General features: G+C 41.7%; 1 protein-coding gene across 2 annotated transcripts in view; it reads left to right on the top strand.

Moving 5' to 3' along the window:
- Positions 1-27,452, top strand: part of ERG (ETS transcription factor ERG) — a 65,111-nt gene that overhangs the window by 20,057 nt on the left and 17,602 nt on the right. For both annotated transcript variants that reach the window (XM_030476956.1, XM_030476957.1), the window contains exons 2-3: positions 10,498-10,715; positions 24,747-24,898. In XM_030476956.1, coding sequence (XP_030332816.1) covers positions 10,498-10,715; positions 24,747-24,898 — 370 coding nt within the window. The remainder of the gene's footprint in view (positions 1-10,497; positions 10,716-24,746; positions 24,899-27,452) is intronic.

Here is a 27,452-nt window from a genome sequence, read left to right as displayed (position 1 = left end):
TTTTCTTTAAATAGAAAAGTAAGAATTTTAAATATGTATGAAGGTGAACATAAAGGAGTATCTGAGACGTTGTCAGCCTGATGCAGCAGACAAGAGGATCTCCAGCTCGAGGGGGTCCCTGAAGAGAAAGCTGAGCTGCAGGAAAGCACCTCTGCAGCTGCCCAAGAATGGTTCCCCCTTGCTGTCCTGGGCTGATTGCTGTGCCCGGCAGCTGCTGGTTTGAGAGGACTAGCCAGATTTAATGGGTAACATGCCCAGTTGTTTTCCCACTATTTCTTTGGGGTAGCTAATCGTCCATTTGGAGCTAAGGTCCCCCATAACTGCAGTCTTTCGAAGCAGAATGTGACTCATCAGACACACGCACACACGTGTGCGCACGTGCACAAACACCACACACAGAGGCACTGCAGGGAAGTGATGGGTCACCCAGAAGCTCAGTTCATGGCCATCATCCAAGTGTTATTTCCTTAATGCCGTAGACATTCGTAAAAACCAAAGGTTCATTGCAAAGGAAACTAATTTGGATGCTCTTTTCAGTTTTACCTGATATTTAATTCTTTCATTGATTCAGTGGCTGTAGAGATCTCTTCATTCCTTCCTATACATTTCTCATCACTTTGCTGATGAGTTTATGTTCTCTTTGGTACATAGTGTGCCTTAGAGAAAAGTATTTCAATGCCTGAACTATTTTTACTTTAAAATTTGTTCAGAAATTGAAGAGGGATTACCTAAAAATGTGTGTGTACATGTACTTACGTGTATATATATAAAAAATGGGCATATATAATTATGTATGGAAATAAGAAGGTGGTTGGTCAACCCACCACAGTTTACAAATATTGAACTTAGTAGAACTGTAATGTATAATCTTGCAGTTTGGGCTAAATGGTAGGAAAAAGAGCTGCAAATGTTACCCTCTTGTGATAACACTGGACAAATCTTTTGAATAAGGCAGAAAATAATCATGTGGTATCTTTATGTTAAGAGTTTTCTCAATAAAGTTTCCAAAACCAGAGTACCAGGGCAGTTACCGTGTTCAAGCAAAGCCTTTAGGTCTGGTCAATTGCCTAACTCCAGTAAATACATAATAATCCTTGAAGACATCCCATTCAAACTGCCCATGATGCCAAAGATTTTAAGAGGACCCAAGGAAAGTATAGGCTTGCATGCCTAGTGTGGGATCGGTGTCTTGTTTTGGGCAGCTGTTTTGGTCTCAAGACTCTTTCTCAATATCATTTTGATCTAATAGCAAAAGTTCATGGCAGGTGTGGCATGCAGCCTCAGTTCACTTCCGATTGGGCTGCTGGCCACTTTAGAAACGTGCCACCTGTTTTGCCAAATAAATCTTTGCTTGAAAAATTGCTGAAAAAGCCCCCAGATGTTTATATTTTTTAACAAATCAGAAGGTTAGTTGCTCCTTCAGATTAATAAAGTCCTATCCTAGAAAGGCAAAGTAGAAGCAACAGGCTAGCTCTGTGCTGAGACAGAAATGGAGTTTTATATCCAAGTTTTCCCAGTTTTTTAGGCATTTTGAAGCCCTAGAGGTTAACAGCCAAGAAGGAAAAACCTTCAGGCTTTCAAAGTTCATAACTGACAATACTATCAAAATAAAAAGGAAGAAAAGTCTATTGTATTGACTGAAAATAAATAGCCATTCAAACTTCAGTGTTACAGCTCTTTATGTAGATTGACGTGCTAAAATAAGCATACAAAATTACAATTTCTTAAAAATGTGCATACAATATACAATCTGCAGGATACAATTGTATTGTTTTTACCACTGGTGAATTAAAGTTGACATAATTATTCAGGAATACGTATTCTGAGCCTAACCAATCATTGTGCTTCTACAGCCCTGCAGCCACTTAACCCTGTTCATTCAGCTGCTGGTGCAGCAGATAAAAACCTGATGTTGCCTCAGCCTTTGAGTAGTTTACCAGCACTCTGCTCATGCAGAAGGAAGATCAGAACCAGATTCATCGCTGTATAGCACTAGCTTGTCTGCTAGTGCTACGGTTTGTGATACAGTCTTGTGAATTTTGAGGTCCACTTCCATTCAGAAGCCTGGTGCAGTTCCTTGGTGGTTGTGCATGGGCAGAGCTGCTTGAAGGCAGCTCTCTTGAAGTCACTTGGGTGTTGAACATACATGGAAGCAGATGCAGGGTGGAGGCTTTCATCTCTGCATTTGAACAAGCCCACTGCATTGCTTTGGTGGTGTCCAGGGTATGAGACATATATGAAAGTTTCCTATTTCCATTTATTAATTCTTGGTTTGGGGTTAAACTATTCATTTGCATTTTACTGCCTATTAAAGACTGCAGATGAAATAATTGATTATGAAATGGCAGCTTTTTAAATCAGATGCTCATGGACACTTCCTGATCTCCGGAAGTTAGTGTTTCATCAACTGTACTTGGTGTGAGAATTTTAGTATGTGAGATGCAGGATAGTCCCATATATGGCATGGAGCTTGGCATGAGGGAGATGCGCTTTCTAAGCCAAAACCCATTTTTAGCCATTCTTCCTAAAGGTTCCCCATCTGCATTAGTGGAATGATGATTTTTTTCTTATTTTATGCAGCAGTTGAGCAACTGAGGTGAATGCCTCATGCTACAAATATTACCCTATGATGAAAGGAGGTATCTAAAATAGCTTGGGCAAAAATAGGGTTTGCTGACAATTCAGTAATGACAGTCTGTATATTAGAAATTATGATAAAGCACAAAGTCTACATATGAATTTATAACATTTCAGAATTTGTTCATTAAGACACAAAATGTTAAACCTTTGGGCTTAGCCGTGAGACCTCTTCATATTACTAGTCTTGATGAAGCCAGAAGGATGACTTATATAGAGGGCTGCAGGATCAGTCCTTAAACTTCTGCTGTTGTTTCCCAGAAATTAATCTAGCCAGCAATTTCATAACATTATTTTGATGGATATTTGATTATTCCTTTTTTCAAGTGGGACTGCGGCAGTGTCTCTCCTTTGCTTCCAAACATCCTTTGTATTTTTCTCAGCAAGAGGTGAAGATAATCAGATAAGTGGCAGCACTGGGCCTGTGTTTGGATTAACACTGACTATCCAAGTGCTCTTTGCAAAGACGTGGAGGATGTTAGCTGAGCCGGCAATAAGATTCTCATGGGTGGAGGTGAGGACAACATCTGTCTTTCCTATCTTGTACTTGCCAAGGCTTTTTGTTGTTCCTGAACTCTCTCATGAATATAATATGTGGATTTTCGTCTGATCTAATGAATCCAAGACTCAGAAATTTAGAAGGAAAACATATTCCAGATGTGTGCTACAATTCCTGACTCAGGTGACTGCATTTTAAGTAGTAACCTTTTCCAGTATGTTCCACACACCATATTGAATGTCTTACAGAACCGCTTCTTTTGTGAATGGTCAGAAGAGAGTTGTAAGAGCATCATGATTAATAAGCTATAGCAAGGCTGAAACATCAATCATTTGCCTTTTGTTTCACTGATTATTGCTAGATGCAATGAATCCAAGGCTTAAAGACTTGGCTTTAAAGCAGGACTGCAAATTTCAACTAGAAGCTCTTTAAGCAGTTCAACCACAGCTTGCTTTATCGTGCGATGCCTGTTGCAGACATGAGCAGAGTTTCAAACTGGAAGACTGCCTGCTGCTCTGCGAGGTTCTGGTGTCCATCTTCACGTATGGTCTCTGTTCCAGCATGGAAATGACATTCCTGGCCTGTTTGAAATTAGGCTTTCACTCCAGATAACAGCTTCCTAGAGCATCAGAAGATGCAGTCTGGGGAAGAATAGAAAGAAGAGTAGCAAGCCAGAAGAGTGACTTGGTAAAGTCTGGAGTGGCTGCCTACCAAGGTGCATATCATGTGCTCTCTTGCACACTTTTGCCTGTTCTTTCTTTCAGTTACAGTTGTATGTAATCAGATTGAACACAACTTCAACAAGTACACAAGAGATAGGGAGTGCAAAAAGCATGGAAGCACTTAATAGAGCTAATTGCCTGATCTTAATCAGAACAATATCCCTCGGAAAATGCAGGTCCTCTCCAAATATAACTGTTTATTAGAATATTTTAACATCTGCAAAACACACGCCAGTGTTTGCAGATTTGTGTTACAAGTCTTCCTTTTAATAAATGTTTTGGTGAAAGTTTTCATATAACAGGTTTGTGTCTAATTTAAAATGAAAATAAGTCCCAGTATATCAGAATTCTTCATAGAACGCAGAATTAATTTTTCTGACCAACTGTAGACATCCGACAAGTGATAGGAAACAGCCTATGTCTAAATGGATTGTGGCTGTGTGGAGGTCTAAGCTTGTGCTTGTGTGTATATTATCATGAAATCAAAATAGTGAAGAACTAAAGCCCTTTACATTAATGAGGAGAAATATAATAAAACTGGTGTCAAAAAATAGATTATATAAATGCAATGACATATGGCAAAGCTAATTAAAATTTCTCAATTGCAGTGTCTTTGCAAGCCCCTCATAGTCAAGGGTAGCAGGTCTGTTTTGGTGTGTGGGAATGCTGACTCCAACAAGACGACCCCACAAGTAATAAATACATTTTACTGTCTACAGCATCTGTCAATGTGCAATAAGGGTTTTTGCTGTATTTGTTTCTCCTCATGCATCCTCCTCTTTACGTGTAGTTCTTGCCCAGTTCTTGTCCAGCTGGTTTGTGGTCAACGTTTTTCATCGTACTACTGTGCTATTGCCTGCTAGGATTTTGACAGTGCTGGCCAGTATGCGCCTGATTGTCAAAGTTCTAGAAACACTTTTTTGAGCAGCAGATCATTTCATAGATTTTGGATAGACGGTGATCTACTAAATCTTTTCTGTTACAGGGATTAAGCAATGAACCATGTAAATATTATAAGAAATTAAAAAAAAAAAAACCAAAACCCAAACCCCAGAGCTGAATAATTTGAGATATATGTATACACACATACATACAATGAGTGTACCTCCTGGAGATGTGATTCAATTTGATTGCTGTACAAATGAGTGGAAATGGTATCATGTCTGAAGTGGAAGCTGGGTTGATGACATGGAGGGACAGTGTGCAAATGCATGTCATGCACAAGATGGCATGTTCCCTAATCAGAATTAACTTGAGAAAAAACACCTCCAGGTTAGAATGGCCTCCAAAATCTTTTAAAATACTGCTGAAGTATTTTTAACCCAGTAACCATCAGCACAAGCAAATTATGCAAGACAACTGCACATCTTATTGCCACCTTTAACCATTTCTGAAGTTTGATCAAGCTTTAGGAAAAAAAGTCTTTGCCCTTAAATCCTGACATTGCATGTAAAAGACAGGCCAGCTTGCATATACTCTCATGATGGGAGCTACTTCAATCACATTTCCTGTAATGTCATGCTTATAGGCCAAGTAATCTTGCATTTGATTAAGTAAACACCTTTGTCCTAATGACTTTATGCCTACTTTAAAGGTGTTGCTGTACCTATTGTTCTACAAATTGCCAGTCCGTTATTGTTTCATTTTTACTTATCAGTGAAGTATAGGTCAAAACCAAATAGAGAAGTCATTTTTTTATTTTATCATTAGTACGGAAAGTCCAAGTGAGAAGCCAGGTTTTGCACAGTACAAGTGATGAAAAAAAAAAAAGACCTCTTAATGAAGGAACAGAATTTTATGTTTTGCTGGGGATGTCATGAGAGTATGTGCAGAAAGGAAGATGAAATAAAGAACATCCATGTCCAATATTGAGCTCAGATAATATTACCCACAGCGCTACTTTACTGACTTTCATGAAAGACCTTTCCCACCTGCCACTGTAACTTGTATGTGTTGCTTTGTTCATATAACATTACCCCAGACACTGGTTACTAGAAATGAAAGGCTTCACTTCTGAGGTGTCATGAGAATATGTTATTGTCACATGAAATTCAAGATCACCCATCCACTACTAAAATTATTACCATAAAGGTACAAAACTTGGTGAGATTAAAAGTAGCCTTATAATGCATCTATTTTATAATAGTTATAAATGTTTACCTTGCTTTATCCCACTTACTGCTTGACGTTGCCAAACTGCTCCAGAAACAGCATTATAATGAATGAGAAAAAAAGAGCAAATGAGTAATGAAAAGTATTTACTAGAAATAGAACTGGCATCCATATGTAAAAAAACCTTGCCAAAAATTGTCAGTATTGATAGTTTTGTCTATGTTCATATATGGCCAGACCATGTGACTATTCTTTATGACAGTGAATGCTGACAGTATTTATATTACATTTGGTCCAGGAGCTTGCATTTAGAATTATAGCAAAAAGCACATTTTCAAGTCCCTGTCTTTAAGAAAGAAATACCCATACTGCTTTCTGTCAGCTGTTCAGTACAGTAGTTTGCTGTTAGAGCTTTTCTTTCACAGCTTATGTAGGGTTAAGGCTTGAAGGCTTTAATTAGTAAGGAGAAATCAAGGAAAGACAAGATGAAACGAAGCATGGAAGGAGCAGCTGAAGGACATTTTCTGTCTGTTTTGGGGGATACCAAATTATGCAACATTCTCATGTAGCTGAGAAATGTTTTATATTTCTTGATGCTATTTTTATGCTTTCCACAATACAAGTTTCACATGAGGTTGTGTTGGGTTGTATGAGCTCTGATGGTTCAGCATCACTGTGTCTTGCAAGGTCACTGGATTCAGAAAAGCCTGGGCCAGAAATCCTCAGCTTTTAAGACCACTAAGAGGAAGAAAGGCAGCAGCTGCCAACCCTGGACACAGGTCCCACCTGCCTGTTGCAGAAAATGTTTTCCTTGAATATTCAAGGACCACATAATATCACCTGTAGAGGTTATTGGTAAATTGACATCGATGGCCCTAGCTGCATTTGAAGAAGAGGACAGTTGGTATGCCTGAGTCCTGGCTGGCAGGAGGAATAGCAGAACATAGTTAGATGTTAAACATAGTTTCCATGTTTCCCACATTGAAACCTCAATCTCATTTATGTGAGAGAGGAAAGATGGTTAAAGAGGAAGTAAGGCTAATTCTAGTTTAGACCATGTTCTTCAGTTACGCTGACTCCTCAAAATTGTGCAAAAGCTTAGATGGCCAGTTCAGCTTTTGTAATGTGCTCAAAGGAGGGGTGATGCGTGTCCTACAAGACTGGCCAGCTAAGATCAGTGAGGACTTGGAGTAAAGTATCAGAGATACTCACTATTGTAGAGTACACATTAATAAGCCTTCTACGTGAGGACCGACCCAACAGTGTGCAAAGTTGGCAGAAACTCAGTTATTCCTATGGAGCCTTTACAGACCTGTCAGCGTGCACTAAATGATAACTAGCGGGATGGCGTGCAGATGAGTTTTTGCTGTTGAATCAGAACAAAACTCCAGCTAGCAAACGGAGCTTTTTTTTGTTGTCCATGAATAATGAGGCTTTTTTTTTCCTGAAATGTGAAGTCTGTCTCTTGGGTTCATTTATGTTTGTCTTGTTTTTGCCATAGTCTTTAGATATTCATATAACCCTTATTAATTGGGATCATATTTGCGGCATTTGCCGTCCTCCTCAGGATGTTAAAATGTGTGTACTTTCCCTATTTGTGCAACATAATAAGCATCCATAGCACAAGCAATATATACTGTCGTTAGTAATGCAAATAAATAGAAAACTCTTTTTTTGTTTGTTTGTTTACATTTATACTTACCCTAAATATTCATAAATTAACTTACATTAGGTGGAGTCAAATTTAATAGGAACCAGAATAAATTTGCTTTGTTTCACGTGTGTGGGAGGATGAGAAACATATCCATTATATAGTGTTCGAAGCCTGTTTTGAAAAAGTCTATTAGTAAATGGTTTACAGAGTAAAATAGCATTCTGCCTCTTGTATTTGCAACCTTGTATCTGCTTTGTCCTATATCATTCACACATTCATGCATATACTGGAGCTAGCTCTTCCAAAATTAATGTTTTATTTCATGAGGTTTGGCTTATGTAATAGCTCTACAATGGGGCAGAAAAGAGAGAACTATGCAGTAGTCTCAGGCGTGGGATGCATTGTGATCGCCTGGGAAAACAGTTATGGACTTCTAAGAAAGAAATTTCTATTTTCCTTCTAGTGTAACATCTTCTTTCTTTAGTTCTTGTGAAATGATCCATGCTACTTTACTACCCAAGTACATCAAGTCCTCCTGCTGTCTCTCAGTGCAGTGTAGCCAGGGAGCAATCTCTGGGGAGCTAGGGACCAGTAGCCATCTCACCCTGAACCTCCTTGAAAAGCAAAAGCCACCTGCAGGTTTTCCCAGAAACAGCTTATCATAAAAGCTTCGGGCTACCACCAGCAACACTTTTTAGCAAGCCAGAGACCCACAGGAGTCTGAGAGGCATGACAAAAAGGAGAAGTGTTATTCTGGCATCCCTTCTGTCTTGCAGAAGCACATTCGTGCCCCCAGAGACCCAAGAGGCAGCAGTTCAGTAGCTGGGCGCAGGTTGGCAGAAGAATGTGCAAAGCAGGGGTGTTAACTGGGGAGTTAACATTAACGGCGACAGCCTGGTGGGTGACCTTTGCATTCAGACGACATCTGAAAAGCACTAATGAAATGGTGCAGATAGGCGTCTGAATTTTGCATCCTGGCCTCTAGTGGGAAGTGTTAGTGTTAGTGATTCAGTCAAGAGTCTTTGTGGCACTTGGAGGGCTGCTTGAGATCCCATTCCTCAAGTCCAGAGGTTAAGGGGTGATCTCAATTTTCATCAGAAGTAATAAGAAGAGGTTGCAGAGAAAACATCATAATTCATATTAACAGAGTGCGCCCCAAGGGCTCACAAACCAGGCAAATAAGAAGAATGATAAATGTGTACCCCTTTAAAATGAACAAATACAACTGCTGATTTTTAGGGCAGCGTGCAACTGCTGGAGTGTGCAAATCCTTTTCTGGTAGCCGAGGAAGGCAGGACCCTGTAGGCAGCCGCCCAGCTTCCCAGAGCTCTCTCTTTCCCCTCTCCTTTCTCCATCACATCCTCCTCTGCTGAGAGAGCCACACGGTTTTATTGTCCTCCCATCGGCTGTCAGCGCAGGGCTGGCAGCAGCGCAGGCCCACACAAGCTGCCTCGTGAGCATCCTACCCCCAATCTGGCTTTGGTTCACACCCCTATTCTTGGCCCCTGCACCTCCAGTCATGGCCAGCTGGCCGCCTCCATGGCAGCTGTCATCTGGTGTGCTGCACGCCGAGCCTCCTCCACCGGCCTGGTGCTGCGGCTTGCTCCCCAGTGCTGGCAGGGGCCACATGGTAGAGGGAGAGGTGTCAGGCTGCACCACTGTTCCACTTCATTTCAGGGCAAAGCCATAGCACCAGAGTGGGAGGAGGGAGTCGCAATTTGGGTTACCATCTGTTTAGACCGCCTATGCACCATGTTCACCACAAGTAGCTCCTGGAGAGGGAGGCCTTTCTTAGAAGGCTGCTTTCGGAAGGGTGGCCCCCTAGCCTGTGTGGTGCTGGGGACCAGCAGGAGGGTGGGAGCCCAGACCAGTTCCATGGCTGGAGAGCCTTGGCTCAGGCAGGAGGGTCCCTTTGGCAGCATCAGCCCTTCCTGTAGCTTCCCAATGGCATGTTGGCTGCCTGAGCCAGGCCTGGGCACTGCCTCACTGCCATCACTCGGCTCCAGATAACATGGGGAAGGAATTGGTACCAATGTGAATGCACGGTGGTGGGGAGAGAAGGTGGCCTTTTCTCCCTCTGGCACCCGTGCGGCCTGCAGCCAGCCACGATGGCAGCCACCCTGCCACCAACAGGCCTGGTGAACCCTGCCACCCTTGAGGGCAATAACTGCAGTGCTGCCATGGGAAGGTGGCCAGGGAAGCCCTTCCCACAGTGCCAGAGCAGGATGCGCAGCAAGGAGGTCCACCAGGAAGGATTGCCATGAGAGAGGGAGGTGGCTGGTGTCCTCTTCAGGGCTGGTGGCAGGAACCTCTGCCGAAGCTGGCAGCAGATGCTGGCAGAAAAAGCAGGGTCCCTGGACTGGAGCTTGCGCCCAGCTGTCTCAGCTCCCTGTCCAGAAGGGACTTGGCCTGGGTCCCAGAGGAAGGAAGAGGAGCTCCCAGTGAGTCAGCAAGGCCTGGCTTTGGTCGCTTCTTGCGGGGGCTGTTAAAGCAGAGATGGCAGCTTGCTTACTACCCCAGCGTATCTGGCCCTCTGCATTCCTACCTGGGATGCCAGAGGCATGAGCTTCGCTGTCTGTGCTGCCCTCTCCTCCTTCCCAGCTCCTGGCCACTATTCCTAAGTCTTTGGTAGTGTGTGTTTGTGCGTCTTCTCAGGCACTGGTGGGAACGGTCTCCTCAGGGGAGAGGTTGTCTTCCTGCCATATGCTGACGGTATGTCTGCCACCATGAATCCTCACCTCCACTGACAGCAGTAGCATGCCTAAAAAGCAGTGAGCATTTAAGCAGCTGACCAGCTGTTCATCTTCTCATGAGATAGACAAGTCCTTTACTCTGAAACATGGTCGTGCTGACTTCTCTTCTCTGGTTTGCAGGAAGCGTTATCAGTGGTGAGTGAAGACCAGTCCTTGTTTGAGTGCGCCTACGGATCACCCCACCTTGCGAAGACAGAGATGACGGCCTCCTCCTCCAGTGAATATGGGCAGACGTCAAAGATGAGCCCGCGTGTTCCCCAGCAAGACTGGTTATCACAGCCCCCAGCCAGAGTCACCATCAAGATGGAGTGTAACCCAAACCAAGTTAATGGGTCAAGGTAACAAGGCCAGTGTTAGTGTGGCTCAAGTATACTTTTTCTAAAGATGGGTCTAGCTCAGCTGTCTAAATCTGAATCTAGAACCATTTTAGGTGCCCCAAGGTACCCCACCTGGCCACCAGCTGCTGTCCTAGAAGCCTACAGGTCTGCTGCACATTGTGGCTCACACCTGCCACCCCTATTTAGGTGTTGTGGAGGGTCTCAAATGGTGCTACAGGCACAGTCTTTTCATGAGCTTGTGCAACACCTTGCTGTGTTTCCTCTTACGGAGAATAATTTTAGATGTGAACTTGCATTGCATGCTAAGTGAAAGAATATGTATTAAAGTTAGCAAAATGTGAGTTTGCTGTAGTCTGGCCCAGCAGCACTGATCCGTGTAAGGGTGTGGTGTATGTGAAATAACACTCAATAGAAGTTCTTAAAATACAGTAACTTGGGCAGTTGCCTTTGCTCTAAATATAATCAAGCAGAGAAGCACAGGAAGTAAATTCTTGTAGTGGCAGAGGGAGTGAACTATCGATCTTTACTTTTATATTTAATGTAAACATAGTGCCAAAAAAACATAACCATGGAGTTGGATTTAAGAACGGCTCACACTGAAGAAACAGCATATGCATGGAGACAAGCAGTGGAGTAGAAGGGAACAAGAAAAGAAATTACTCAGCTCAACAGGCAGTAGCCACAGCATGTCAGTGCTTTAACTGTTGTCTTGGGACTTCTTTTTATCAATTTCTCTATGAAGGAGAATTGTATCGATTAAGCTGAAGGTAACGCAGTGGTGTATACTGACTGGTAGCTCCCCCAAGCAAAGGTGCACTCTATGGATTTCTTCAACCTGAAAAGCACAATGAAGATTTTTTTTTCAAGGAAACTATCCCAACAAGTGCTTTCCTGTTTCAAATGCCTGACTGTCAAAACAGTTTTCCTTTGGTGTTGCTGAAGGGCAGAGGTCCAGAGAGTCGGTTGCTTGCAATTGTTGGTGATGTACCAGTGAAGGCTGTGCTTCACATCTCTCTGTCACAAACACCTGCCTACTGATCTCATCTCCCAGGATCACTTGTTTAGAAAAACCTCAACCATCGTCACTGTGGTTACTGTTCACACTTGCTGTCCTAATGTGATGAGCACCACAAGCAGGGCAAAGTGGTTGACAGTTTATCACACCTACACTTTTCACCAGTGAGGATGGAAATCGTGCTGAAGTCAAATTCAGAATTTCTAGTGAATAGTCAAAGGTTTGAGATACGAAGAAATAAATGGTGATCTGAAGTTACAGAGAATTAGAGGAAGGCTTCTTGTAACTCTTCTTATTCAGAACTTATGCACAGTCAGTTTCAGTGAGGGGTTTTTTTCTTTTTTCTTTTTTTCTTTTTTTTTTTTTGTGCTAAGGAAATGCACAAATATAATCACAAATGGAGTATTAATGCAAAATTATTGCTTCCTAAAGCTTACCTCTAAGTATTTGTGCTGGCATTTCTTGAAGAGAACTAATCACAGTTTTTCACAGTGTAAATGCCATAGAGTGCATGAGAGTAGATAATTAGTGTTAATTGTTACTGAGATTAGTGGTAATAATTTGTAATGTTATACATAAGTAAAGTCAGTCATACACAGTCTCCTATTTTGACATACTGCCAGATATTAAGGAAGAGTCTAGATTATACAGATTCATTTGCAGTTGTTGCAATCACATTTTTAAAATCATCAAGCCAGAATCTTGAATTTGCTGTCTTGGATTCCTGAAATACATACCTAACCTGAATATTAATGCTCAGTTCGTGAATCACAAATATTTGGCTGTTGCTGTGGTGGTTTAAGGACAAAATTGTATGCAGTAATTCTGTCTTTTATTAACTGAAACCTTGTCCTGTCTAATCCTTGCTAGCAACACTGGTAAGGATTATACTCTGATTTAGGAATGCAGACAAGCCCTGCCTTGCTGCCCAGAGAGGCCTGAAAGTGTCATCGTGGATAGATGTGCGTTTGGGTGTGCAGCTGGACGAGATCCTGTGCTTAGGGCCTTCACTTCTCTCCTGGGGGCTGTGCCATTGTTGGATAAAACCAGAAGTAACCCAGAGAGTGAGGAACTGCAGTGCAGCCACGAGAGCAGAGCGTCCCAGCTGCAGGGCTGGAGTTAGGCTCTCCATCTCTCTCCTGAACCCTCAGTTTGCATTTTGCTGCCTCCTTGGCAGTCCGACTTCAGCAGGCACAACAGGGCAGGCTCATGTTCAGCATATTGTACAGCCTGCTAGCTGGGGTCATGCATTTGGGGGGCAAGAAGGGGGATTTGCTATCCATATCTCCCCAATCCAAGGTATGTTCACCTTCTATATGAGAACTCAAAATAGTTTCCAGGATGGATAAGCATTCAGAATCGATGAATTAAACAGGCTATTTGGACATATCTTCTTAATGCCTATAATTTCTCCTTCCTTTATGCTATTTTTGATTAGTGTATGCTAGTTTCTATTAGTATCACCTTAGAGTGATACTCTGGCTACCTGCACAGTCAATAGACAGGAAGTGGCTGCTGGTTTAGGTTGCCTGAGTTGCCCTTTGTGAAGAGAGCTATCTGCCTTTCCTTCAGAGGTATCCTGGTCTCCACGCTACCTGCATAATATGTTGTTTGTGCATGTTTTTTGCACTGTTACTAGCAGAACAGGCATCTACATTTGCAAGGATATATAATCTGAGCATTGGGGAATTGTCCTTAAATCAATCTTTTTTGATTAGTCATGATGCATAATGTTGATTCATACTTTTCCAGCAGAGCTGTTATTTTTATAAAAACGTGATACACAAGAGTTGCCAAGGCATCTGGAACTCCAGTACCATGGTTTTGCACTATCCTGACCACCTTTACCACCATTACAGAAGTAAAAGTATGAAAAGAAGCAATTTTGTGTGCCTCTTCTCTAAAAAAAAATAGCATGAGGTCTACCCAGTCCATCATTTGGACTTGGAGTTTAGTGCAAATCAGCTGAGCACCACATGAGGACTAAGTTCTTCATTTTTCTCTGGACAACATCACTCAGAGGTGCTTAATGTGTTCATCAGTAGAAAATGAACAGCCCAGGGGTGGCCATTCTTTCCCAATATGAACAAGCATGTGAGCTGGCACACAGGCTATGCTGCTGGAAAAGGCTGTACAAATTACTGCTCTGAAATGCAAAATGGTTTTCATCAGAACACTGGCTTTCTAAAAAGCATGTTCTGGCTGAAAATATAATGGTATAATGGGAAGAAATTTAATTCTTTCTATATTGAATTAAAAATAACCTGCAGCATTGGGTGCAGGGGTTTGTTTATTAATCTTGGATTTGACAGCATCCCCTATTGACAGGTCAATGAAGAGCTGTTAACTGGAGAAAACAAGGAAAATTAATACTTCACTATAATTCCTAAGACTGAAAAATAAACAACAGCAAAAAAAAAAAAAAAAAAAATCACTTACAGACTACCAAAAAAAGAATAGATTAACAAAACAAAAAAAATTAATGCGTACATTGCTTGCTTGTATTTAACATAAAAATAAAAAAATAAATTATATTTTAATGAAGATACACTGTTTATTTCATCAGAGAAGTATTATTTTATAAGGCCTAACACATGCCTGAAAAACGTGTTATTACACAAGTGTAAATATTACACTTTTAATGAAGAACTAACATTGCCAAGTAACAAATATAAATATGTTGTGGCATTTCTAAAACTCACACGCATATGTGCATATAATATGTATAGTGTTATTATACTTCGGTAATTGGAAGGCTTCCTAGTATGTGATATTCCTGATAGTTGCAAATAAACTTGTGTATGACTCAAACATTGCATTAAAAAATTATGTATCAGAAATAAATTATTCTTAAATAATCATGTAAAATATTCTGATATGATACTGATGAGTACTGTCAATATGGACGTCACTACAGGCCAGTGCGATAAATGCATCTCTTTTACAAATCTAAAACCATTTATTCCTTCCTCAAGCCCTGCTAGGTCTTTGCCATTTGATGTTGGTGTTTCATTGGTTTCCTGACAGATTATGTGCTGTTCATCACATACATAGTATTGGTCACACTTTTTATGCAGAGACTAGTGGTTCCCTGCCATTCTGTGGGTTATTTTGCATTTTCTTTTCTGCAGAAGCCTTCCTCACCCTGCTCATTTGCAGTCCATAAATTTATTTCCTTAAATGAAATGCTCAGTTCTTAAAAATGCTTCATATGTTAAAAATTAACACATGCAGTAGCTAGAGCTGCTTTTCATTTTTAGTAAAACTGTACCTGCTCTGTTTACACCTATTTTAAAATCTGGGTTGTCCCAAAGGATCTTGAAATACCACAGCCACATTGCAGAGCTGCAGAAGTGCTGCCTCTAGGATCTCTAGAGTATCCTCTGTAATTGTCTTCCTATGTGGAGCCTGAGTCTGTGGAAAGAGGATACAAAGCAGGGTAACAGACCCCACAAAATAGCAACCAGAGAATAGTTAGCATTGCAATTTTTTGCTGTCCAGCTCTCCCTTCTCACTGTGTTAGGCTACTTCCTGGCCATATATTCTGCTGTCTGGAAGGGGGTATAAAATTTTAGGAGCCTACTGAACCCTTAAACATCAACAATTAAGTACCCACTCAAAGCAGAAATGTACGCACTCTGCTAGGACTTTCCCCAGATACACTTTGGCTGTAATTGCCCCACATTAAATCTCAAAACATAACAGTCTTAGAACTGGCATTCCTATGAATACTGAAGCAATAACATTAGAATGAAATTAAAGGGTTATTTTCAGTGGGCTGCAGAGGGATTAGCTACACGGTTTTCTCTAACAATAACAGTATTTTTAAAGCTAGACCCTTCTGCACAGCACCAGAAAATATAGCCTAAGGGCCTATCTTAAATTAAATAAAGCAAGAAAAGTTTAAATTAAAGCTGTCATTTACCTTGCTGTTGTTGTATATATAATGCAGATTGTCACAGCTGGTATCAAATTGAGTTTCTTCAAATGCATTATGTTGGTGCAGCCATTATGCTTCTTTCAGGTACATAAATCTAATGAGCCTTTCTGCCACCATATAGTCAATCTTTCACCTGAATGTAATAATATTATTTCCTGCTATTTATTGCTCTTGAGTCAGACCAAAAGATTCACCCTGTTATAGTAAGGCACTATAATATAAATCTGGAGATTGCTTATGTCATACTGTTACTTACTTTACTGTTTATTGTTCTTTACATATTTTATCAAATTAAGTGTGAGCAATTCTATTACAATGAAGGAGTTTAAGTCATGTTATGCATTTACGGTGGAATTCACTCCTGTGAAAATGCTCCCATGAGGCCCTAGGTACTGCTTGAACAACATTAAATCCGTGAATTTCTCAGTGGTCTCTGAATACACTCACCCGTGGGACTCCACCATGCCCATGATTGGGACTAAACAAAGGTAGCTTGGAAGAACTACTTTTACTGGTAGGTAATCAATCTTTTTAAGGGAGGCTGAAGTGGAACATAGACTCTTATTCAGGCCACAGATAAATTTCTCTTGCCATGAGCAGTGTGATGATTTCATTGAAAAAGCATTTTGAAAGTTAGTTGCAGTGAAAGCACAGCAGAATTTTTCCAACATCAGCTTGGCTGATACTAAGTCTTAAAGAAATGCCAGAAATAATTAATTGTGATTAAGATTTAATCATGTGCAAAATGTTGATTTAAGTGCTACCAATTGTTGCTCGAAAGCCATTTGAGAATGAAATTACCACTTAATATATCTTTTGTGCTGGCTCTTTTGGGAAATACCATTTTTCTTTGCATGTTACTGTTCTAAGTTTTCATCAAAGAGCCTCTGTACTAGCTGGGTTGAGTGCTTCTGACACACAGGAGGACTTTTTGGAGTCCAGACTGACCTCAAGTTTTTGTCTTTCTTTTTTTTATCATTGTTTAATTTTCCTCTCGCTGTAAGTCTCCTAAGTGGTAGCTTTTTTTTTTTGCTATACAAACCAGCAAATTTGAATGGGTAGCACTTGAGGTACCTTGCACAGTCTATCCATGTGCCAGCTGATGTGCAGCCTCTATGGCGGGTGCATTATCCATATGGATCTCTCCATTGCCACCATGACAGTACCATTCTGTTCCCAGGATCCAGGCTGACGTACTTTAAACTAGATGAGGCACCTCTGCATTACGCTCCAGTCCGTGGTATGATACTGGTGGACCTACTTAGAGCATTTGCACACCTTGTGTGTATCTAACACATGGAGAAACAGGGTTGATCTACATTAATCACCCTGACATCACTTGTTTTTCAAGGGCATGGCTTTTTCCATCCCTGGAGCACAATCCCATGGATGAGGCACAGTGCCATCCCTTCCACATCTAGTGGTGTACCACCGGCATGCAGCCCTGGTATTCTTGGTAAACCTCAGCTCAGACTAAACAACAAGCGTGGTCCAAAACCCACTGCAATCAATGGGACTCTCTCCTCTGTCTCCAACAGGGCTTGAGTCAGCCCCTGCGTCAGTCCTCAGCAAAGCTGGGAGATCTGTCTTAAGAGGATGACTTTCCTAACACACATATTGGTGCTGCCTTTATAAGGTAACATTAATCTTGGGTAAAAAGACATGATGTTAGTTATCTCAGACTCATAATCTTTTTTCCCACTGGCTGGGTGGTTGGTGGAGTGGCTGCCTACCAAAATGGAAAAACTGCAAATTCAGGATCTTCTCCATGTAAGGTTTTATGTGTGACTACTTCAAAAGTTCCTTTTTGCTCTGAAAATCCATCAGCTTAACATCAGTGCATGTGTGTGTGTGTTTGTGTGTGTGTGCATGGTTTGGCTCTATTTTTGAGGCAAACATGTTGCCAAGGACTAAAAAAACCCTTTTTTGCAGCTTTTTGGGGGGTGCGTGGCTGGCACTGCTAGCTAAGAAGCTTTCCACTCCGGGATAATGGATTCATTCATAATTGGCATGGTTACATTTGGATTGACCACTGATGCTTAAATTGTGTGCTTAGCTTCAGGATTTTAAGAGAGAGATGAGGATAGCCAGCTTCAAAAGTGCTAAGCAGCTAAAAGCTCGCATATGTGTAGTGAAATATAAAATCAGTTTTCAAATAATGACATAGGCCCCCCCAAGAGTTATGATCACTGTCATTATTTCTGACTATTACTATAATTACTGCTTTATTTCCAGTACAGTATTTACTATGTCTAGAGCATTTAGAGAAAGTGGTTGTGGTGTTCCTTGGGCTGGCATGGCACAGGCAGTGTTAGTAGGCAGATTGTTTCTAATCCAGCACGTTTGGAGATGAGTCTTCTCCTCTCCCCCTTTATTAGAAGTTTTATTTTGATCAGGGTGATATCAGTGGAGTGTTCAGTATTTAAAGCTTGGGAATAGTATTTTAAGACAAAGCGGAAAGTGTGTAAGAAAAAGAAAAGTGGCTAATCATTTGCTTTGCCATTTTGCACCCATCAGCCTCACAGCCCAATAATGCTAATCACAAAACTCAGCAGACATTCCATAGACATGGGGATTATGGTTTCCATACAAGATGTCATTTTTGTTTATGCCTGGCATGCTCTACTTTGCTAACTTTCTGTATAATCCATGCCCATAAAAGAAGGCATATCTGGTTTGGGGAGGGCCCTGTCTCCTGGTATTTCATATTTTATGAAACCACAAATACAACAGTCTTACAAGCTCTTGAAATGCAATACAATTTGAGAAATGTAATCCATTACCATTATAATAGAATTTCTATAAAAATAATAAAAGAAAAACAAGAGAAAATAGGTCCTGAAAGTTATAGGCCAACTGGGAAGTCATTGTGGCTTTGGCCTAGCTATCACCATGTCAGACTTCAGCCTTCTCCCAGGCAGCAATCTAGTTGTAAATTATGTATATACAGAACATCATTTCTTAGCTTTGGCTCTTAGTGACCCCCTTCTCTTCTTTGCCTTTCTTCACTCTAACCTGACACATAAGAAATATTGAAGTGTTTGCACTAATGGAGAAATGACAACGTGCAGTCAAACTTAAACCAGCTGTTTCCCTGCACTGTGAACACAAAGAGCCAGGCTGGTAATATTTATAGCTTGACTGGCCTCTAGTGAGCCAGACGCTGACTGCCTTAATTTGCCATGTTGGCCTTAAGGCTTGAAGCAGCTGTGGACTGCAAGATCGCCAGGGAAAGTTAGCAAAAGCAAAAAAAAAAAATAAGGAAAAGATTGTTTCAATTAGCCAAAGTTATTGTTTGATTGAAAATGAACGGCTGCTGTGTATACAACTCAATAAACAAGCATCTTTTATTTTGCTTACAGAAAGCCAACGTTGCATGTGTTGGCATGTGGTGTTTGCTTTTTCCTTTCACTGGAGGAAGGAACCAGACGCATCTCTAAGTGCCACACTGTAACATCTCTGAGTGACCCCTGGGACAGCCCCGTGCAACCCTAAGCACCTACTGAGCCCAGGACACCCCACAGAGTAGTGTCTGCCCTTGTTTTGGATGCTGCTGGGTGTAATGGGACTGCTCCAATCCCACCCTCTCCACAGCACCGGTCCATTGTGGATATCGAAGACCATTTTGGTTGTCCCTGCTTAACCCACATGAAGTCACTTCCATGACTGCATGGCCGAGTGAGGACTTCAGTTTTCCATTTTTTTCCTTTTCTTTTGTCTTAGGATTGCTTTTGACATTCACCTTACGGCAAAGATAAACAGACTGTCAGTGTGGCTTCAGCATCAACTTAAGTCAGATTTAGCTGGTGGCACAGGTCCTGAGGAGCTTCCCTTCCTTCCACAGACCTCATTAGCTCACTCCCACCCTGCCTACCCCCTTTTCTGTGGGCAAGCACCGCCTTCACATAGCTGCCCCACATGGGTGGGGGACTGACTCAGGTTGTAGCTAAACACTGAGTTACTTCTCCACCCACCCTTTTATTTACTTATTTGTGTACTTCATGATCCTATGATTCTACTTGCTGGGGAAGCAGCTCTCCAGTCCAGTTTGCTAAGCGGGTGCATGAGAGCCTGCATGAGCACTCCAGGGGTATTTCGACCTCTCTGCATTTTCTGGCATTTTAATATCTCTGTTGCGCTGGAGCCCTCTGTGGACTTGTGCTGCTTTAACAAGAAGCCTTGGAAGGGAAAATAAAACCTGTGCTTTCCTTTCAGCAGTTTAAGTGTGGTAGTGCTCACCCAGCAGATTTAAAGGCAGGTGCCTGCACAGAAGCAGAGGGGTTGGTGCACTTGCAGGGCTTGGCCTGTTGTATGCACAGAAGAAGCTGGGCAGCCACATCCAGCTAAGGTGCTGGGCGATGAGTGTGTGTGGTGGAAACTGGGCTCTGTCAAAGCAAGTGTTGGGGCCTCTGATACCACTGCTGAAAGCACTTTTCAGAGTCTCACTTAGCACCCCTGGGGATCCCTGCTGGTGCCAGGGAAGCAGCCTCTGGGGGCCTGCAAAGCTGCACCATGAGTGGTGCAGCCACAGTCATGCTCTGGCAGCTGGGAAGCCTGGGCTGCTTCTCACCAGGGAGGGTTGGGCTGTCCTCAGTGACAGGTGTCAGGGGGGAACCCAAAGGGTCATCTGCAGGACCCGTCATTGCATATCATTGCTGCAGCAGGTCTCAGCAGTTGTGAATCCCACTGGTTCATGAAGAAGAAGAAGGTGTGGAGAGGGGCAGGGAAGAGAATTTAGGGCTGCAGCTGTGTAACCCCTTGAATTGATACTGCGGAGTAAAGTATGTCAGGCGTGCTTTAGGAAACAGCAGTGTACCTCCAAATCTCAGGGATTTTTTTTTTTTTTTTCCTTCATGGGCCACTTTTTCAGTGACAAACCATTTTGGGGGGGAAGTGCTGACCAAATTCACCACAACTTGAGTAGTTGCAGTGAATGGAGATTAACATCAGCATGCTTTGCCGTACACTCAGTATGAGCTGACCTCTACACGATGTTGTTCTGGTTAAATGTAAATTTACGTATCTTGGCCCAAATTATCAGAGGGAGCTGGCTTTGCAGAGCTTTCCCTCTTGTACATAAGTACAAGAGACATTGCAGGCTTGCTCCCCTCTTTCTCAGATCACCGGCATTATGAAATGGGAGAGGAATCTGGGTTCTCTAGGACAGTGTCATGCTTTGTTTGCCAAAGCCTCACAGAAAAAAAGTTCTGATAGCTCAGTGTGTCCTCTGACCTGACCAGCTGTGGGCTGGATGGGGACCACGCATGGGAAACTCTTCAAAGATATTCTTACACCACTCTACTCTTCTGAGACCCTTTTTCTATAAGTAGCCTCCGTAAGGAAGTTATCCAAGCTGTGATTGTTACATAAACTTATGAAGATATGTAGATATTTTGAGAATTCAATTTTTCTCATTGATTTCTCTCTGAAATTCTAAATATCAAATAGAGGGGGTTACATTATGGGGATGTCACAGAGATCGTGTAAAGTTTTGCTGATTCCTAGTCTGTGTTTCTCTGACACCTTGCATTTTAAGAGAACACAGGTGTTTTATATCACATGGGGAAAATAGTAGCATAGTGAAGAGGAAAAAATGTGTTTCATACACTTATTTATGAACTTACATCTGCTTTCATCATAGTCAATGGTTGGCAAAACTCCAATGGGCTTCAGTAGGAGTGGGCACTAAATTTAACCATCAAATCAGGTTGACTCTAAATAACCCTGAGCAAAGGGAAGGCTTCCAAGTCCCAGGACCCCTGGAGAAATATTTTCTTCAACAGACATTTATCAGCAATCAGAGCAGAATCAGATCAGGACTGGACAAAGTGCTCTTGGGTAGCATGATTGTAGTATTTCCACATTTTTGGGGGATTGTTTTTCTTTTTTTGTAAATTCCAGGTGTAATACAGTATATTTACAAAGGGTAAAAATAACATGCAGCTGTGAAGAAAAACATCTTGGGTTTCATTTCAGACCTAGAGCTGAGGATGAATCACTGCAAAGCTGCACCCTTTATGCTGGGCACACTTTCTGAAAGCTGCTTTTCCACTGCCCCTGCTCTCCTTGTGGTTCAGAAATAAAGCAGACACACAGAAATTCCTAAAAAGAGCCTTTGCAGACAATCACTCTCTTGTTCTGGGCAATAAAATTACCATTTTCTAGTGTCTGCTTGCATTTTCAGCTTTGCTTTCTATACCATAGAAGTCGGTTCCAGTCATTTGAATTAAGCCTTGCTTCAGTGGAATGCATAAGCACACGTTCAATTTGAAGTACCTGAGTAGTCCTGTTAGCTACCATGGAGCTGCTTCCATGGTACGTGCTTGAAGTTCAGCATGGTCTTAGAAGATTTGCTGAACTGGGGATTTGCTTGTCCACCCAGTAAGCTAACAGGACAAAACCCTTGACCATCTGCTTCTGGGTTTTAATGAAAAGTTATGACTTATTTATGATCTTCTTCCCCACCCCCATCTGTGTATATTCAGATCAGAAAACCAGCTCAGAAGCCTGTCAGATTGCCAAAAGCAGTGTGCTACTGGATCTTTCACATCATTTACTGTTCGGTGTTTATGAGAGTGGTTTTAATGCACAATTGCCCATAATAGTGGTGAAACCTAATACTGATGTGATGTTTCATGTCAGCAGCAAGGCATTCATGTCCCTAGATGCCAAGTTCCTTTTCACAGAAGAACAAAATAAAGTAACTGTGCCAGTTAGGCCAAAGGATGCTGCTAGCTCTGTTTCCCAAAAACATCTCTAAAAAGTCAGCAAATGGGCAAAATGGTTCTTTCTTTTGTCTTTGTAATATAACTGACCTTAAAAGTCAGGGTGAGCATCTGCATAGGTGTAAGGTCAGGAGTTTGATGATGTTTCCAAATATACGTGATTTAGTGTGTAGACTCACTTTTACATATATGCCATTTGTATTTGTCAAGGGTAAATGCCAGCATTCTAGTCACAAGCAATCATCACAAAAGCTTTTTCAATATGTTGATGTCTGAAGAAAAAGTTATTTTTTTTTGCTTAGCTCTGTGTAGACAAGAAATAAGGTGCATCCCAGAATTATATTTAGGGGTATGTAGCGGGATAGAAAAGTTAAACTTGAGAGAATGCTGCCCAAGTACTCTGGTTCTGAGAGGAAAGGCTAAATTCACCACCACTCAATGACAGGCAAGACCAGGTGGTGACTGCATCTTCCCGTGTGGTTATTATTCAGTCCTGTGGCTGACAAGGAGTTGTAGGATCTTTACACAATGCAGATTTCATATGTAATATGTTATGCAGCACCCAAGATATTTTATACCTGAAAAAGGTATGTGAAGCCAACATTTACCAGGCAACATCTAAGGCCCTGTTCCTTCTCCTAAAGCAGATGACAGTACCAACTGAGTGGTTTCTGTGATACGTTTTGTTTTTAAACTGAAAGCCATCAGCAGGTGGGGTTTTTTTAATATATACATTAACACAGCATGGTAAAAATAGGAGTAACACTGCATAGAAAAAAGTGATAATATGTACTTTTAGTATTTAATATGTATGCTAAATCTTCACAGCTTTCCAAGTGCTAGTTATTTTTTAAAACACATATGAGAATTATAACTGCATTAGTTCCTGATCCATGGTAGTGCTGAGGATTCAACTCAACCAGCTCACTTGAACATTGGATAAAATATCTGCCACGTGCTTTTGACATATGTTGAGCAGACAGTGGTCCAAACTGTATGTTATTTTTCCTCTTTTGTCCTTAAACAATAGCAGAACTCTTCTGGGGAAGTGTCTATATTCTGACCACTGGTGTGCTTACAGTGACATTGCTGCCCAAAGCTTGCAGCAGGAGCTGGGATTTCCAAGCTGGAGAGACCAAGAGGCTATGGGTGAAACACATGTTGGGGGGTAGATCCGGAGTCTGAGTCTTGGAGGATGTCTCCGTTCTCCGGACTGCAAATTAGTCGATTTGCAAGGAACCTAAATGAAGCATTACTACCTGACTGGTTGGTTGTTTAGTAAGACCACAGTATATTTCAGGAGTTAAATGGCAGGACAAAAAGAAAACCTTTTAGTAATGTAGTTTCACTAGAGAAACCAAAACCCAACTAACACCCTCTTTCCCTTGCCAACAGCCTCTTTAAATTTAAAGGTATTCCCCATGGCTCTGTTCTTTGTTTTGATTTTTGTAACAATTTTTCTCTCTCTGATGAAACACGTTGTAGACATTAAATTAAGGGACAAATATGTCTGTGTCTGCCAGAAAGAAAACTGTGATGCAATTAAAATGCCATTAGGGAACCCCCTGTGGGATGTTAAACCTAAAGACTCTATTCAGAAAGCAAAGCCAAAATTAAAGAGGTGTCTGGTTGCAGATCCTCTGCAGATTTCCATTTCTTGACTACAGTACCATGGAGACTGTGCTAGTGAGGAGCTGAAAGGTTTTTCCAGTCATGCGTGTGGTATTTTGAATCATGGCTTTGGCAAATGTTCCTCTTCTGTAAGCCATACATAGAAGTATGTCTACACTGCATGATATAAAGAGCAACTGAGCATGGCCCACATGAAACAATGACAGCAGTGCAGAGGGGAAGCTGTCTGAGGCTTGGACAAGCCCTGTCTGAGGCTTGGACAAGCCTTGTCCGAGGCTTGGACAATGACAACTAATAATAGTTTTCCCTCAGAGAATTTGCATTAAGTGCATCTTTATGTTTGCTGAGTTGTCTGTGAGATGTTTGGAGAGAGAAGTACAAGTACTTGCAGTCAGCAGGCTCAGCAAGCTCATGAACAAGCCTCCATTCTAGTCTGGTCTCTGGAAATAAATCATTAGTGTTTATATGTTTGGAGATATATAAGAGCCTGATCCTTTGAAAATAAAAATAAATATATGGTCCACTGAGGCTGGTCATTTTTTCTGAGGCAACTGAAGAAATTAGCAGAGTCATTGGGTGGTAGGTACTGAGTTTTCCAGCAACAGCCCAACCCTGATGCTTGAGTCTTGTTTTTTCCATTTCATTCAGTGTGATTCTTTGCTGAGGATATTAGTAGGGACTGGAATAATAATAGCAGCACACCTCTCTTCTCTGTCTAGGAATTCTCCTGATGACTGCAGCGTGGCAAAAGGCGGGAAAATGGTTAGCGGCTCAGACACTGTTGGGATGAACTATGGAAGCTACATGGAAGAGAAACACATTCCACCCCCAAATATGACTACCAATGAACGAAGAGTCATTGTGCCAGCAGGTTAGACCCTCTACACAAAAATTCGAAGCAAAAAAGTGCATTTCCCCTAAGTCTGCTAACATTATTTAAGAGGATTTGGAGAACAGTGGCAATGTGATACAAGTGATCAGGAAGAAAAGAGCAGTAATTTCCCAGGGTTATTAAGAGAGAGCTGAGAAATATTGTAGTGAAGCCATCTCCCCAGCCTGTTCCTCCCATTTCAGCAGCAAAACTGGCTGATTACAGGCACTCAGATGTTATCTGACTTCTCTAGCCCTTAAATGGGCAAAATGAAGAGCCACTTCCATTTCCTAACACTATGGACTATCTGGGTGCAGAGTGTGAGGGAAGAGAGGCTCACTGTACCATGCCGTATCCATGCAAATACCAAATGTAGTCTGGCCCCCAGCATGCTAAAACCGCAATTGCTTCTGTGAAATCAAACAGTGCATGAAAAGCATTTATGTAGGTTATCCCCTGAGTTTGGGTGGTGTAAAACATTTTAATAAGCAAACTGACAACTCTTCAGCAATATGAGTGCAATTGAGAAATTCTTGGTTAGTCTTGGCAAGCTTGGTTGTGGGATTCAGCAGTTAAGTGAACAAGAAGAAATTCACTCTTGTGTGCCTTGTCCTCCAAATAAACCTCTGCTGGAAGGTTTATTGCTTTGGTTTGCAGAATAATTAGCATGCCCATTTCTGAACTCAAAGCATTAGACCATCATCATGACATATATGAGTTCATAAACCACTGGCTATACGCAGCATAGACACAACACCTGTAACCTGCAGACAGAAGGGAATGTTTTGCTGCTAGTTCCCCTCCAGTGGAGATGTGCCTATCTGAAACATTTCTGCTACTGCTATGTTGCTTAATATTCTTACAGTTTTTCAGTTGATAAGATATGCAAGAGTACTAACTGTGGCCAATTTTGCAAGATGTGACTATTTCAGTTATTTGTCAAGATACGTGTGGACAAATACATTGCAGTATCCTCTGCAATGGTATTGACAGTTCTGTTCTGAAGACAGAAGAGGGATGCACTGAATAATGAAGTCTCCTGCCAACTGGAAGCAGACCACACTGACATTCATGACATGTGAATGTTCCTCTAAAACGTTTGTCTTCTTGGCGTTTGGCACCTTTTTTTAGTCTTTTAGTAACCCTTAGCATGGTTACCTCACACAGATCTTTCTTTCTCAGTGTATTCCTAGAGATGTGTTTTGAGTGACATTTTTTTGAGGTGGATTTGAATAACATTTTTTGAGGTGGATTTGAGTGACATTCAAGGAACAAGATGATCACAGTCACAGCCTTGCCACTTGGTTTTGTTTGGCTACTACATAGGCAGTGTGCAGCTCAAGTGGCAATGTTTAGGAATAAAAAAAGCAAAATTCACATTTCCAGCTGTACTAACTTTCTAGTTCTCATAAATAAGAATAATTTAAAAATTATAGGCATAATCAAAATGTTTTGGTAAAATTCCTGGTGTTTGGTTGTTCACTCAAACCAAACTGAATGTAATTGTTGGAGTTCTCTGTTGCAGGTGTGGGAAATCTCATACAGACCCTAGGTTTACCACCAGACTTGCATCCCTCTAGTTTGCTACATATTTCATACCAGATTGAGGAGTTCTTTTGAGTGTTTTTTGGTACACTTCAGAGAACAGAGAAGCCCTCTGAAGCTCCAGAAGATAAATATTCTGAATTGCCAGGGCTTAAAATGCCAAGAGAAGCATCAGAAATTGGGAGGCACTAATGGGTGAAGGATTGGGAGTGAGCAAGAGCATAACAGTCTCTAAAAGCCTATGGAAAGAGATCCCTCCTCTTTCAGACCAGCCTGAAGATCAGTCAAAAGAGAGGGAATGGCACTGAAGTTACACCATAGAAAAGCTATTTAGTTTGTCATTCAAGTCCCAACCCTTCTACTGACTTTCATGTGATGGACTAGGACATGGAGCTGTTGGACCAAGTCTAGAGGAAGGCCACAAGGACGATAAGGGGGCTGGAGCACCTCCCGTATGAAGACAGGCTGAGAAAGTTGGGGCTGTTCAGCCTGGAGAAGAGAAGGCTGTGTGGAGACCTCATAGCAGCCTTCCAGTATCTGAAGGGGCCCTACAAGGGTGCTGGGGAAGCACTCTTCATTAGGGACTGTAGTGATAGGACAAGGTGTAACGGGTTCAAACTTAAACAGGGGAAGTTTAGGTTAGATAAACAGAAGAAGTTCTTTACTGTGAGGGTGGTGAAGCACTGGAACAGGTTGCCCAAGGAAGTTGTGAATGCTCCATCCCTGGTGGCGTTCAAGGCCAGACTGGATGGAGTCTTGGGTGACATGGTGTAGTGTGTGGTGTCCCTGCCCATGGCAGGGGGGTTGGAAGTAGATGATCTTAAGATCCTTTCCAACCCTAGCTATTCTATGATTCTATGATTCTTTGACTACAGCCATTTGACCTCTGTGTACTCAGTTCTCAGTCTTCAGAGTATCACAGAATCACGTAGTCATTTAGGTTGGAAGGCACAAACTCTTGAGGAGTTCGTTTCCCCTTGGTTTTAATCTTTTCTCCGCAAAAAGTATA

This window comes from Strigops habroptila, chromosome 2 (genome assembly GCF_004027225.2).
Source record: "Strigops habroptila isolate Jane chromosome 2, bStrHab1.2.pri, whole genome shotgun sequence".
In the NCBI taxonomy this organism is placed as follows: Eukaryota; Metazoa; Chordata; class Aves; order Psittaciformes; family Psittacidae; genus Strigops; species Strigops habroptila.
The sequence above is the reverse complement of the archived record's forward strand: the minus strand, read 5'-3'. Positions and strand labels throughout refer to the sequence as shown.